We start from the raw sequence: 15,635 nt of genomic DNA, 5'->3' as shown, positions 1-15,635 counted from the left end.
CATGGAAAGGTCTAGGTCTCCCTAGAAACAAGAGGCACACCCTCTCCACAGGGCTGCAGGGGAAGCACCAGGGTTGGTCAGGAAGCAGACAGGAGAGAGGGGACAGCTGAGACCAAAGCCTTTATTGGGGTTCCCGTGCGCAGGGCAAGGCAGAGGGAACAGTTCGGGACTGGCCAGTTTGAGTCATGTCGGTGGGCTCTGGGCTAGCGAGGTGGTCTCTAGCTGGCCCTGGGTGACGTGGCAGGTGAAGGGTTGGCCTGGTGTATGAGAGTTAGATACAGGGAGGGGTTGGAGGGTGTGGACTCAGGATTAGTTGATTTGCGTGTGAAAAATACGTTCCCAGCTCAGTCCTTTGCTATCTCTAGGAATTGGCTACCCTGGGAGGGGCCATCTCTCCCCAACCAGCGAGGTTTTTTAAAATGTTAAAACATCATAAGATACAGAAAATAAAACATGATTCACACACACACACACACACACACACACACACACACACACACACACACACACACACACACACACACACCCCACGGCATTCTCCAGTCACATGAGCCAATGGACTCTCTCTCTGCTTACACCAGTTGGGTTGAGTTTTCTGTCACTTGCAACTAAAAAGATCCTGTCCGGCATGGGCCTCTGTGCTCTCTGCTGTGCACCATGGTAGACTTCTTCTTTCAGTTACCCCAAACACTGTTTCCTCCCACCACAGGACCATGACACGTGCTTTGCCATTGCCCTGAAAGCCGCTTCTCTTGCTCTTTGTCTACCCATCCACAGGCTCTCAGACCAATGGTCATTTTCTCAGGGCATTCCCTGACCTCCTCCCATTACACCTTATGGCAAGGGTCAGAGCCATGATGTTTTGTGTCTGCAATTCTTTGATGAATGTCTGACTCCCACCCTGCACCATAGGATCCATATGAGCCCTGACTATGTCCCTGGTGTCCACCCCAGCATGTGACACCCAGCAAGGGCTGAGTAGCTATTGAAAGAATGAATCCAAGGGCGCGTCATCTCAGAGTCCTCCGGACGAAGTTTACATTCAGAATATCTTCTCAACAGAGAATATCACCAATCGGCAAATTTCCCTGTTTCCCATCTTAGAGCTTAGCAACATTTTCACCAAAAAAGAGCTACTTTCCAAGGCAGGGAGAACAAATCTAAATCATTCAGGCAGGTAAGACGTCTCACCTGTTGCCTCTCCCCTGCCCCTTCAGACGGACCTGGAAGACATCACAGACCTCATAGAGATGAGGGAGGAGGTGTCCAGCCTGGTCATTAATGCCATGAAGGAGGCCGAGGAGTATCAGGACTCCTTTGAGAGGTACTCCTACCTCTGGATGGATGACCTCCAGGAGTTCATGAGGAATTTCCTGATATTTGGGCATGCAGTCACCCCAGAGGAACTTGATGCCCAGATCGATGAGACTGCCCCCAAGACACCACCCACCCTTGCTCAGTTCCAGCAGCAGGTATGTGCAAACCTCACCCACCAGTCTCCTTGTCTCCAGAATCCTCCAGCAGAGGGTCACCAGGCTTGATCTAAAACTTGGTTGAATTGTTTTGAGTTGTAGGCTTTATTGTTATTCAGGTCTGGTGAGGCTAACAGATCAAGAGGCGATTGCTATCGAAAAGATAGTTTGTTACTCACAGTTCCTGAGAGCAGGGGGATGCCATGCCATGCAGGGCCACACAGGCGAGCACCAGGGATGGTCAGAAGGCAGAAGGAGCAAGGGAGAAGTGTGGGCAAGAGCCTTTCTTGTGGTTTCCACCAGAAGGAAGAGGCAGAGTAAGCCAGCTTAGGGTTGGCTAGCGTGAGTAATCTCGGCAGGCTCTGCACTATAGGAGCTGTCCTGGGTTGTCTGGTACTTGGCCCTGGGGTGATTAGGGCAAGGACTATTGATCTAGCATGTAAGACCCTGCGAGTGCTCCATAAAGGGGTGGTTGGAGGTAGAGGTTCTGGGTTGGCTCGTTTCATATGAAAAGTGTGCTCCCAGGCGAGTTGTCTGCTATCTCTGGGAATCAGCTAGCCCTGGGAGGGGCCGTCCCTCCAGAGTCAGCAAGGTTCCAGATGTCAGAGCATCAAGAATACAGAAAATAAGAAAATATGGTTAATGCATGAACCTCCAACTCTGTTCCCAATGTGTGGTGAGAAAGAGGGCCCCCGTGAGAGACCCACCCCCAGGGGGATATATTTTGCCACCCAAGGTAGGGAGGGCTAGTGGAGTTGGTGAGCCCCAAGGGTGTAAAGCAGCATGAAATTAAGGGATGCCCTTTGGGAGCCTGTGATCACGTTCACTTCTTAGGGCTCTTGTCTAATCTGTGACAGAGTCCTGCTGGCGTTCCCTGATTCTGTCCCTTTTGGACAGATTATCCTGTTCTGGAGATAGACTGCTGGGGCTAGATGGAACCCTGGGGGTGTTGGGAGAAGGAAAAACAACTTGTAATGAAGGCCTCCCACATGCCCAGCGCTGGGCCAGACACCTGCCCACAGCAGCTGCACAGGTAGGCAGGCCAGTGCGGGCATGCAGGCACCTGGCCCCAGGCCACACGCCGATGCCCCTGCAGGCTCAGAGGCCTGGACGGGATGCTGGGGGCCGTGTTTTCCAGATCGACTCCTACGAGAAGCTGTACGAGGAAGTGTCCAAGTGTGAGAACGCCAAGGTGTTCCACGGCTGGCTGCAGTGCGACTGCCGTCCCTTCAAGCAGGCCCTCCTCAACACCATCAAGCGCTGGAGCTTCATGTTCAAGAGGCACCTGAGCACCCACGTCATCAATAGGTGGGCCCCGCCACACCCACCCGCCGCCCCAGGCTGACCACAACCCAGGAGAGCCCGAGAAATGCACAGGGGGCTTCCGTGAATGGCCTCCCCCTCCCACCATGGGGCAGGTGTGGGGCTGACGGTCGGGCTTCAAGGAGAGCCACCCCCAAGGCCTCGTCCCCACAGAAAGGTGTCCCTCAGCTGTGAGCAAATGCTCTGTCCCTTTGTCCAAGCCCCTACTCACTGAGCACTCACTAAACCCGGGCGCAGATGCCAAGGAAAGCTCTAGGAGCATGCAGTCTGGCAGGGAAGGCTGTCACTGAACAGTCCAGTAACCAAAGGATCACAGGCAGTGGCCAGGGTTGGGCACAGTCCTAAGAGAGAGAGTGCCACCTGGCAAGTTCCACCTGGGAGGCCAGCAGAGGCCCGTCTGAGATGCAGCCTTAAGCTGGTACTTGCGGATCCATTTGAGCCAAGCTGGTGAGGCATGGGGCACCATCCAGGCAGGGCGTCAGCATGCTGGAGGTGTCCGGAGGTGGACAGGAGCCCTCCCTCCCAGGCGGGGTGCCCCGTGCTGTCCACCCCCTCTGACGGGCCTCCCCCTCTCCCGCCGAGGGTGGCCCCCTGAGAGAAGCAGTCTGTCACACACGGTTCCCTCGTTCCCCAGCCTGGCTGACCTGGAGGCCTTCATGAAAGTCGCCACGACGGGCTTAAAAAAGCCCCTCAAGGAGGGGGACTATGACGGCCTCGTGGAGGTGATGGGGCACCTGATGAAGGTCAAGGAGAGGCAGGCGGCCACTGACAACATGTTCGAGCCCTTGAAGCAAACCATCGAGCTGCTCAAGACCTATGGGGAGGAGATGCCGGAGGAGATTCACCTGAAGCTGCAGGTGGGGGTGCGGGGTGAGGAGGCAGGACCAGAGGAAGAGCCGGGCCCGCCCGACAGCTCGAGTACACAAGGGGGGGTGCTGCAGGCCAGGCCCACCAGACACGGGCCCCCATGGAACAGTGAGGCGGAGGAGGGGGCTTCCTGGAGAACAGGGGACAATGGAGGTGGCTTCCAAGCTTTGGCCGGTAGTCCCTCTACTCGACTGGCATTTTGTTGGGTTAAAAATGCCTTCACATCCCACGTTTCCTCCTGAGCACTGGGTTGCCCCTGGGTGCAAGGGGTGGTGGAGAGAGACAGAGGCCAGAGGGGACCCTGCAGAGATGAGGCGGGTGAAAGAAGAGGGGCTCGAAGCTGCATTTGCACAGCACATTAGAGCTCATTTAGGAAATGCCAGTTGACAGTATCACAGGAGGTGTGTGTGCTGGCTGGGCTGGGGGTGGGAAGGATGGAGGGGAAGGGTCCTAAAGCCCCTGCCCAGCTGCCTCCAGATGTGGCCACCTAGGAGACGCCTCCCCTCTTCCAGATCTGTCCACCTCTCCTCCCAACCTCTCCCCTTCCCTGTGTCCAGCCACACACGGCCCACCCCCCACCACCCCATGCACTGACTCCAGCTGGTGCCCGAGACCCCACAGCCCAGGGCTGGATGGTCACCCTGCCCTGCAGCGCTGCCCCCCACCCCCTTGCCCAAGCCCTGCTTTGGAGCCTGTTGTGTTTTGACCGCAAGTGACAGGGCTCAGGGACACCCTGCCCAAAGCCCAGCTGAGGACTCAGGATTTGAAGCAGGTGTGGCTAATCCCGAGGGGCTCCAGGGCCACGCATGTGACAACTGGGGTGGTAAACCTGGCGTCTGAGGCCCCCGCGGCAGACAGACCATCAGGCACGGCGATCACAGAGGTGGAAACGGCTCCTCCATTTGTCAGCAAAGAGGTCGTAGGCTGGGGTTTTTTTCCTTTAAAATATTTTATGATTATAAGTACAATATTTGACCTCCTGTGGAGGACTTGGAAAAGTACAAAAACTCACCTGATTGATAAAGCCGTACTGGAAATCACAAAATTGTAGCAGTGGAGCACAGGTTAGTGTTTGCGGGTGGGATAGAGGGAATTCCTTTATGGCGATGGATGGCTCTGTGTCTTGATTGTGGCGGTGGTTGCACAAATCTGTATGGGGGATAAAGGTGCATAGGACCACGCACATGCACACTCACATGCACAAATGGACTCATGATGAAAAGCAGGTAAGCGCTGGCGTCTGGATAACAGAATGACATCAACATCCTGGCTCGCCGTGGTGGGACACTGGGTGGAGGGTAAGCAGGACACTCTACACTATTTTTGCAGCTTCCCATGAGTCTGTAATGATTTCACAATAGAAAGTTTTAAAAAGAAAAGGAAAAGGAGACCTCCCCGACCTTTGCCTCCTTCAGGAGCTGCCGGAGCAATGGACGAACACCAAGAAGCTGGCCATGCAGGTGAAGCAGAACGCGGCTCCCCTCCAGGCCAACGAGGTCAACATCCTGCGGCGGAAGTGCCAGCAATTCGAGGTGTGCACCCCACATAGGGCAGGACAGGGAGGGTCTCACTGGGGGTGCAGCGTGGGGGCTGCAGCACCCACCACATGATCCGGGCTGTGGACGGGGACATCCCGTGATCCAACCATGGCTCTGCCACTGTTCCCTTGCAGCTCAAGCAGCACGAATTCAGGGAGAAGTTCAGACAAGAGGCGCCGTTTGCCTTCAGCGACCCCGACCCCTACAAGTCCCTGAATAAGGTATTTTTATATGTGCATATATGTGCGTGCATGTTTATTCGTGTGTGTGCATGCACGTGAATGTGCTAACTCGGGGCATCTCCCCAGGTACAGGGTCTCCCCATCTGCTCATTCTGCGAACCTCACAGACCCCCCCATCCCTCCACCTGGCTCCACCCCCCATGTCCCCACCTCTGTCCACATTCAGCAGCTTCCTGGCACCTGGGCTTTATATTCAGCTGCCATCCCAGACTCCTTCCTCTCCCTAGCCCACTACATCCTACAGGCAGCCAAGTTTCACATGTGTTCCCACTCTGTCCCCACTGTCCAAGTCCCTGGTCAGCCTCCAATGTGCAAGTTGCCCCAGACCTGGCAACACCTCCAGCACAGCCCCATGGATTCTTCTGGGGCAGGAGCATGTGGGGTACATGGTGGGGACCCCACCAGTGCCATAGTGCCCAGCACCTGCGAAGCCAGGCCCAGTCTGTACCTTTCTCTCACATGGCAACACTCACGTGAACCCCATGATGTCCTTAGGGTGACCTCACACATCCCCTCCCGCAAGCGCCTGGTCTTTTGCTTGCTTGGCTCCGAAGCCCACCATTCTAGAAAGCCACGATCTTCCCCTTCCTCATGGCCATTTTCTCATGTCACATTTCCCAAGCCATGATGTAGATGGGACCATTCTCTCCTGGGAATCCCCAAGCACTCAATCCACAGGCCCCAGGCTGGATTCTCTGGAGAGAGCTGGGGTGAGGGGGGTACCTGTGGCCAGCCAGGTGAGGCTGTGGAGCTCCAGGTCATAGCAGCACATCCGGTCCCTGCACACCTGTGCGTGAGAAAGACTGTGAGAACTCAGGGTGCACATCCGCAGGGGCCCACCTTTGCATGTGTGCAGATGCACATGTGTGTGTGCATATATATATATATATTCAACACCAAAATGTTACTAACAGTTGACTCTTAGTCATGGGATTAAGGATGACCTATTGCTTATCTAGATTTTTTCACTTTCAAAGCAATCAATTAATACTTATGTAATTTTTAATATGATAAAAAACATAGTATGAAAATTGGGGAAATGCTGGGAAGTCAGGAAATAAACCCCAGGAGGACAGGAGGCATTTGTACAATGTCCATTCAAGTCAGTCCCTAGGCCCAAGTGCGTGGCGATGAAGCACCTTCCTGTGGTGCTCCAGAGGGAGGGGTCACTGGGGGTGGAAGGGCAGTGGCCAGCCTCTAAGCTGGAGGCTGGCCTCCTGCCCCAAGGTGGCTAGAGGCCAGGAGGACAGGTTGGGGATGCCTCGAGAAGGTTTCTCAGGAGCCAAGTGGAGGCACCTCTGGGGCCAGGCAACCCCGCTGATGACCCCCTTGCCACCCCCAGCAACAAAAGAGCATTGCCACCATGGAGGGCATCATGGAAGCACTGTCCAAGTCCGGGAGCCTGTTTGAGGTCACGGTCCCAGACTACAAGCAGCTCAAAGCCTGCCACAGGGAGGTGCGCCTGCTGAAGGAGCTCTGGGACATGATCGTCATGGTGAGCATGGCCAAGTGCGCTTGGGGCACCCGGCATCAGCAGGAGGAAGGGCTGCTCGGGGTACCCTGGGTGTGGGGACAACTTCTGGTCCTGGGCGGAGGCACCCAGAGGACCCTGGCATGGGACCCTCTACTAGAGCACCCACTTGCTTTTCTCTCTGTCCGCAATGTTGTCTCACCTTCTACGCCCCCCTTTCCTCCTTTCTCTCACTGTCTTTCACATCTCACCTCTCTAAAGAATTTTTAAATAAACAATACCACTTGTCTTAATCTGTTTGGGTTGCTGTAACAAAATGCCATCAACCGGGTAGCTCATACACAGCAGGAATTTATTCCCTCACAGTTCTGGGGGCCGGGAAGTCCCAGACCAGGGCAGATCTGGTGTCTGATGAGGACCACGTTCTGACTCACAGACGGAAAACTGTCTGTTCATGTCTTTTGCCCATTTTCTAATTGGATTCTTTTTGTTTTTTACTGTTGAGTTTTGAGAGTTCTTTCTATATTCTAGAAACTAGTCCTTGGCCAGACATGTGATCTGCAAATAATTTTTCGCAGTCTGTAGCGTCATTCCCATTTTCAGAGGGAGTGATTTTAGCTGTAAAATTTTAAGCTGGAGAAGTTCTTCCCTGTTCCTTTTTTCTTTTCTTTTCTTTTTTTTTTTGAGACTGTTTATCATGAATGGGTGTTAGATTTTGTCTTTTCTGTGTCAATGGATGTGATTGTAGGCTAATAGAGTGGATTACATTGATTTTTGAACATGGCCATAAACCCCACTTGATCATGGTGTATAATTCTTCTTATATATTTTATTTATTTATTTATTTATTTTTAGCGTTCCCTTCTGTCTACACCCTCACCAGCATTTGTTATTAACGATCTTTTTCATTATACCCAGTCTAACTGGAGTGAGGTGGTATCTCAATGTGGTTTTAATTTGTTTTTTTTTTCTTAGTTTTATTTTTCGATATACAATGTGGTTGATTATTGTGGCCCATTACCAAAACCTCCCTCCCTCCTCCCTCTCCCCCCTCCCACCCAACAATGTCCTTTCTGTTTGCTTGTCGTACCAACTTCAAGTAATTGTAGTTGTTATGTTTTCTTCCCGCCCCCCCCCCCCGCCCCGGGTTTTTTGTGTGTGTGCGTGTGTGTGAATTTATTTATTTATTTTTAGCTCCCACCAATAAGTGAGAACATGTGGTATTTCTCTTTCTGTGCCTGACTTGATTCACTTAATATAATTCTCTCAAGGTCCATCCATGTTGTTGCAAATGGCAGTATTTCATTCGTTTTTATAGCTAAGTAGTATTCCATTGTGTAGATGTACCACATTTTCCATATCCACTTATCCGATGATGGACATTTGGGCTGGTTCTAACTCTTGGCTATTGTAAAGAGTGCTGCAATGAACACTGGGGAACAGGTATACCTTCAACTTGATGATTTCCATTCCTCTGGGTATATTCCCAGCAGTGGGATAGCTGGGTCATATGGCAGATCTATCTGCAATTGTTTGAGGAACCTCCATACCATTTTCCATAGAGGCTGCACCATTTTGCAGTCCCACCAATAATGTATGAGAGTTCCTTTTTCTCCACAACCTCGCCAGCATTTATCGTTCAGAGTCTTTTGGATTTTAGCCATCCTAACTGGGGTGAGATGGTATCTCAGTGTAGTTTTGATTTGAATTTCCCAGATGCTGAGTGATGTTGAGCATTTTTTCATATGTCTGTTGGCCATTTGTATATCTTCCTTAGAGAAATGCCTACTTAGCTCTTTTGCCCATTTTTTAATTGGGTTGCTTGTTTTTTTCTTGTACAGTTGTTTGAGTTCCTTGTATATTCTGGATATTAATCCTTTGTTAGATATATATTTTGCAAATATTTTCTCCCACTCTGTTGGTTGTCTTTTAACTCTGTTAATTGTTTCTTTTGCTGTGCAGAAGCTCTTTAGTTTGATATAATCCCATTTGCTTATTTTACCTTTGGTTGTCCGTGCTTTTGGGGTCATATTCATGAAGTCTGTGTCCAGTCCTATTTCCTGAAGTGTCTCTCCTATGTTTTCTTTAGGAAGTTTTATTGTTTCAGGGTGTATATTTAATTCTTTAATCCATTTTGAGTTGACTTTAGTGTATGGTGAAAGGTGTGGGTCTAGTTTCATTCTCCTACATATTGATATCCAGTTCTCCCAGCACCATTTGCTAAAGAGGCAGTCTCTTCCCCAGTGTATAGGCTTGGTGCCTTTGTCAAAGATCAGATGGCTGTAGGTGTGTGGGTTGATTTCTGGATTCTCTATTCTATTCCATTGATTGGTGTGTCTGTTTTTATGCCAGTACCATACTGTTTTGGTTATTATAGCTTTGTAGAATAGTTTAAAGTCAGGTAGTGTTATGCCTCCAGCTTTATTTCTTTTGATCAGCATTGCTTTGGCTATGCGTGGTCTTTTGTTATTCCATATAAATGTCTAGATAGTTCTTTCCATTTCTGAGAAAGATGTCATTGGAATTTTGATGGGGATTGCATTAAATTTGTATATCACTTTGGGTAGTATGTACATTTTCACTATGTTGATTCTTCCAATCCAAGAGCATGGGATATCTTTTCATCTTCTTGTATCCTGTCTAATTTCTCAGTAGTGGTTTGTAGTTCTCATGATAGAGATTTTTCACATCCTTGGTTAACTCAATTCCTAAGTATTTTATTTTTTTGGTGGCTATTGTAAATGGGCAGGCTTTCTTGATTTCTCCTTCTGCATGTTCACTATTGGAGAAAAGAAATGCTACTGATTTTTGTGTGTTGATTTTGTATCCTGCTACTGTGCTTAAATCATTTATCACCTCCAAGAGTTTTTTTGTAGAGGCTTTAGGCTGTTCGATACATAGGATCATGTCATCTGCAAACAGGGACAGTTTGACTTCATCTTTTCCAATCTGGATGCCCTTTATTTCCTTCTCTTCTCTGATTGCTCTGGCTAGTACTTCCAACACTATGTTGAATAGAAGTGGTGAGAGTGGGCATCCTTGTCTAGTTCCTGTTCTTAAAGGAAAAGCTTTCAGCTTTTCCCCATTCAGGATGATATTGGCAGTGGGCTTATCATATATGGCTTTAATTATGTTGAGATACTTTCCGTCTATACCTAACTTATAGAGGGTGTTTGTCATGAATGAGTGTTGAATTTTATCGAATGCTTTTTCAGCATCTATAGAGATGATCATATGGTCCTTGTGTTTGATTTTATTAATATGGTGTATCACATTTATTGATTTGCGTATGTTGAACCAACCCTGCATCCCTGGGATGAATCCCACTTGATCGTGGTGAATAATTTTACGTATGTGTTGCTGTATTCTGTTTGCTAGTATTTTAGTGAGGATTTTTGCATCTATATTCATCAAGGATATCGACCTGTAGTTTTCTTTTTTGGTTATATCTTTACCTGGTTTTGGTATCAGGATGATGTTTGCTTCATAGAATGAGTTTGGGAGATTTGCGTCTGTTTCAATCTTTTGGAATAGGTTGTAAAGAATCGGTGTCAATTCCTCTTTGAATGTTTGGTAAAATTCTGCTGTGACTCCATCTGGTCCTGGGCTTTTCTTTGTTGGGAGCTTTCTGATAACAGCTTCAATCTCCTTTATTGTTATTGGTCTGTTCAGATTTTCTACATCTTCATGGCTCAGTTTTGGGAGCTTGTGTGTGTCCAGAAATTTATCCATTTCCTCCAGATTTTCAAACTTGTTGGCGTATAGTTGTTTATAGTAGTCTCGAATGATTCCTTGTATTTCAGATGAATCAGTTGTAATATCACCTTTTTCATTTCTATTTTTTGTTATTTGAATCTTCTCTCTTCTTTTTTTGTTAGCCATGCTAATGGTTTGTCAATTTTATTTATCTTTTCAAAAAACTGACTTTTTGATTCATTGATCTTTTGTATTGTTTTTTGGGTTTCAATTTCATTAAGTTCTGCTCTGATCTTAATGATTTCTTTCCTTCTGCTAATTTTAGGTTTGGATTGTTCTTGTTTTTCTAGATCTTTAAGGTGAAGTGTTAGGTTGTTCACTTGCCATCTTTCCATTCTTCTGAAGTGAGCGTTTAATGCAATAAATTTTCCCCTCAGTACTGCTTTTGCAGTATCCCACAGGTTTTGGTATGATGTATCATTGTTTTCATTAGTTTCAATAAATTTTTTGATTTCCTGCTTGATTTCTTCTTGGACCCATATGTCATTAAGTAGAATACTGTTTAATTTCCATGTGTTTGTATAGTTTCCAGAATTTTGTTTGTTATTGATTTCTAGTTTTAATCCATTATGGTCTGAGAAAATACATGGGATAATTCCAATTTTTTTAAATTTGTTGAGACTTGATTTGTGACCTAATATGTGATCTATCCTGGAGAATGATCCATGTGCTGATGAGAAGAATGAATATTCGGAGGTTGTTGGATGGAATGTTCTGTAGATATCTGCCAAGTCCTATTGGTCTAGAGTATTGTTTAGATCTTGTGTTTCTCTGCTGATTCTTTGCCTAGATGATGTGTCCAATATTGACAGTGGGGTGTTCAGGTCCCCTGCTATTATAGTATTAGTGTCTATTTCCTTCTTTAGGTCTAATAGAGTTTGTTTTATAAATCTGGCTACTCCAACATTGGGTGCGTATATATTTATGATTGTTATATCTTCTTGATGGATCAGTCCTTTTATCATTATGTAGTGTCCCTCTTTGTCTCTTTTTATGGTTTTTAGTTTAAAGTCTACTTTGTCAGATATAAGAATAGCTACTCCAGCTCGTTTTTCTTTTCTGTTTGCATGGTAAGTCTTTTTCCATCCTTTCACTCTTAGTCTATGTGAGTCTTTATGGGTGAGGTGGGTCTCTTGAAGGCAGCATATAGTTGGGTCCTCCTTTTTGATCCAGTCAGCCAGTCTGTGTCTTTTGATTGGGGAATTTAAGCCTTTTACATTAAGAGTTGTTATTGAAAAGTGTTGATTTATTCCTAGCATTGTATTGATTGTTGTCTGGTTGTCTTAGGTGTCTTTTGTTCCTTGCTTTCTGATTTACTGTTTGGTTTCTGTGTTTGTTGGTTCCTTGGGTTGTAGATAGCCTTTTTGTTTGTTTGTTTTCTCTTCATGAATGCCATTTTTATTATACTAGTGGGTTTAGATTTTTCTTGGGTTTTTATGGCAGTGGTAGTTATTTTTCAGGAACCAAACCCAGTACTCCCCTGAGAATTTCTTGTAAGGGTGGTCGTGTGGTAGTGAACTCCCATGGTTTTTGTTTGTCTGAGAAATATACTATTTGCCCTTCGTTTCGGAAGGATAGCCTTGCAGGGTAGAGTATTCTTGGCTGAAAATCTCTTATTTTTAGTATTTTGAATATATCATCCCGTTCCTTTCTGGCTTTTAGGGTTTGTGATGAAAAGTCTGATGTTAGCCTGATTGGGGCTCCCTTATAGGTGATTTGATGCTTCTCTCTTGCAGCTTTTAAGATTCTCTCTTTGTCTTTGAGTTTTGCCAATTTGACTATAACATGTCTTGGAGAAGACCTTTTTGGGTTGAATACGTTTGGAGATCATTGAGCTTCCTGGATCTGAAGATCTGTGATTTTTCCTATACCTGGGAAGTTTTCTGCCACTATTTTGTTGAATATGTTTTCAATGCAATCTCCTTTTTCCTCCCCTTCTGGAATACCCATGACTCGGATATTTGAGCGCTTAAGGTTGTCTGATATCTCTCTCAGATTTTCTTCAATGCCTTTGATTCTTTTTTCTTTTCTTTTCTTTTTTTTTTTTTTTTTTTTTTGTCTGCTTGTGTTATTTCAAACAGCCCATCTTCAAGTTCAGAGGTTCTCTCTTCAACTTCCACAAGCTTGCTGGTTAAACTCTCTGTTGTGTTTTTTATTTTGCTGAATAACTTCTTCAGTTCGGCAAGTTCTGCTACATTTTTTTTCAGGGCATTGATTTCCTTGTACATTTCTTCTTTCAGGTCCTGTGTACTTTTCCTCATTTCATCATGATGTCTAGCTGAGTTTTCCTATATCTCATTCAGTTTCCTTAGAATTATCACTCGAAATTCCTTGTCAGTCATTTCAAGGGCTTCTTGAGCTTGAGATTTATTATCTTTTGGTGGTGTACTTTCTTGATTTTTCATATTTCTGGTATCTTTTCTTTGATGTTTATTCATTGTGGCAGGGGGTTTCACAGTCCACAGATCAGATGAAATGAGCAGAGTATCTTCTGTTCCACTGGGCAGTCTGATGAACACAGCAGGCAGACTCAGAGGAGAATCGGGGGCAGCGGGTGGAGTCCCCGGTCCGAGTGCGGCCGCCGCCCGTCGGCTCCTGCTCAGCTCGATATGTTGGGGCGCCTGGGTCTGGAGGGCCCTGATGTTCGGGTGAGGAGGGGTCGCCGCTGCTGCCACCGGGTGAGGAGGCGGTACCGCTGCTGCTGTTGCTGCTGGTGCCGCTGCCGCCGATAAAAGCTTTTCTGAGTTCAGTGAGTCCTTCTAGTGAATCATCGAACTTCAGGGTGGTTTTGAGGAACCCTTGAGTTGGCCATTAAGTAAGCAGTAACGCTCTCTTCCACTTTAGGGGCCTTCTCTTGCAGAACTATAGTACAGGTACAGCTCAATAACCACAACACAGGAAAGGCAGCCAGAGGTCGAAGTTCTAATTCTTCCTATAGATTGCTGGATTCAGTTTACTAATATTTTGTCGGGAATTTTTGCATCTAAGTTCATGAGAGATACTGGCCCCTAGTTTTGTTTCCTTGTGATGTCTTTGTCTGCTTTTGGTACCCAGGTAGTACTGAACTCGTGGGTTGAAAAGTGTTCCCTTCTCTTTTATTTTCTTGAAGAGATTGTGTAAAATTGGTGTTAATTTTTAGAAAAATGTTTGGTAAAATTTTTAGTGAAACCACCTGGGCCTAGAGATTTTTCTGAGGGGGGCAGGGGCGGGGGAGAGATTTTTAGTTACAAATTAAATGTCTTTACTGGCTATAGGGCTGTTCCAGTTACCTGTTTCAATTTTGTGAAAATTTTGGTAGTGTATTTTGGTAGGCTGTGGCTTTTCAGGAATTGTTTAATTTACAAGCATGAAGTTGTTCATGCTGCTCCCACATCATCCTTTAAATGGCTGCAAACTGTAGTGGTGTCTCCCACTTCGTACCTGATATTTTGGTGATGTATGTCTTCTCTCTTTTTATCTTTGACAGTTGCAATAGAGGTTAATAAAGTTTATTCATTTTTCAAAGAACCAGCTTTTTGTTTAGTTGTGTTTTTTGCATTGTTTCTCTATTGTCAGTTTCATTGGTTTCTGATATTATTTTGTTCCTTCCAATTTGTTTTGGGTTTATTTTGTTCTTTTTCTAGTTTGTTGAGATAGGAACACAGATCATTGATATCTCGCCTCTTTTCTAATGTGAGCATTTCGTGCTACAAAATTTCCCTCACTGCTTTTGCTGTGTCCCACCTATTTTGATATTATTTTGATTTTGATTTTGATTTTTTTTTTTTGTCTTTTTCATGACTGGCACTCAGTCAGTGAGTGCACCGGCCATTTCTATATAGGATCCGAACCCGCGGTGGGAGCATCGCCGCACTCCCAGCACCACACTCTCCTGAGTGCGCCACGGGGTCGGCCCTTATTTTGATATTTTGACATTCAGTTCTGTGTGTTTTTTATTTATTTTGAGGCTTGCTCTTTGACCCATGGATTATTTAGAAGTGTGTTTTAATTTCCAAATGTATAAAGATTTTCCTGTTTCCTTTCTTTTATTGATTTCTAGTTTGATTCCATATGGTCAGAGAACACACTCTATAGGACTTCAACTATTTTAAATTTATTGAGGTTTATTTTATAGATCAGGACATGGTCTGTCTTGGTGGAGGGGGAATATTTAGGCAGAAGAAGAGCTGATTCAGGAGCCTGGGAACTCACTGACTGAGACCAGGTACGGACTGGGTCCCCACTGTGCTGCTCTGTGGCCTGTGGGTGGCGGAAAGGTAAAGGTGGGCCAAGACTTAGCAGGTAAAGAGAGGTGGGCTCCAAGCCCAAGGCTTTTCCTCCTAAGGGTTTCTTCTATGTGTGTGTGCATGTGTTGGTATCTGCCACTCTCTCCCCTCTTTGCTCATCTGTTTTCAAAAATATTTAATCTCTCCTCCGCTCTTATTGCTTTGAATGAACTTTAAAATCATTTGTCAAATCTTCCTCCACTCCAAAAGAAAGCTATTATGGCTTTAAATGGAATTGAATCAACTCTATGAACTCATTTGGAGGTCATTAACCTCTTGGCAGTATTTAGTGTTCTTATGCAAAAGTATGCTCTGTCTCTTCATTTATCTTATTATTTTTTAAATACATCATAGTAAAATATTGTAAAGGTCTTCATTCTGATTATACTGAGTCTACGTATTTCTTAAATAGGAGAAAAAAAAAATCTTTGGATTTGGAGTCACAGGTTTATTACCACCAAGCCTAGAGGCAGGGTGCACATGGAAGCCTCTTGGTGCTTTTTCACAATTGACTGACTTCAAGGCTGTTTTATATGAGTGGCATTACAGGACATAGTTGGTGCAGTCAGAGAGAAGAGGATACTGTGCTTTCCCATAATAAAACTGTTTGCACAGCCTAGAAAATAAGGATTCCATTTCCCAGGAGATGGTGATAAGCATTTACGTCAGGAAAGTTCAAGAAAAATTCTCCAAAACAAACC

General features: G+C 46.1%; 1 protein-coding gene across 1 annotated transcript in view; it reads left to right on the top strand.

The window, feature by feature from the left end:
- Window positions 1–15,635, top strand: part of DNAH17 (dynein axonemal heavy chain 17) — a 127,458-nt gene that overhangs the window by 41,693 nt on the left and 70,130 nt on the right. The window contains exons 19-24 of the mRNA XM_063080212.1: window positions 1,218–1,472; window positions 2,611–2,780; window positions 3,430–3,652; window positions 5,078–5,194; window positions 5,335–5,421; window positions 6,785–6,937. Of these exons, the coding sequence (XP_062936282.1) occupies window positions 1,218–1,472; window positions 2,611–2,780; window positions 3,430–3,652; window positions 5,078–5,194; window positions 5,335–5,421; window positions 6,785–6,937 (1,005 nt within the window). The remainder of the gene's footprint in view (window positions 1–1,217; window positions 1,473–2,610; window positions 2,781–3,429; window positions 3,653–5,077; window positions 5,195–5,334; window positions 5,422–6,784; window positions 6,938–15,635) is intronic.

Source organism: Cynocephalus volans, chromosome 16, assembly GCF_027409185.1.
Source record: "Cynocephalus volans isolate mCynVol1 chromosome 16, mCynVol1.pri, whole genome shotgun sequence".
NCBI classification, from domain to species: Eukaryota; Metazoa; Chordata; class Mammalia; order Dermoptera; family Cynocephalidae; genus Cynocephalus; species Cynocephalus volans.
This window is presented reverse-complemented; position numbering and strand designations above follow the sequence as displayed.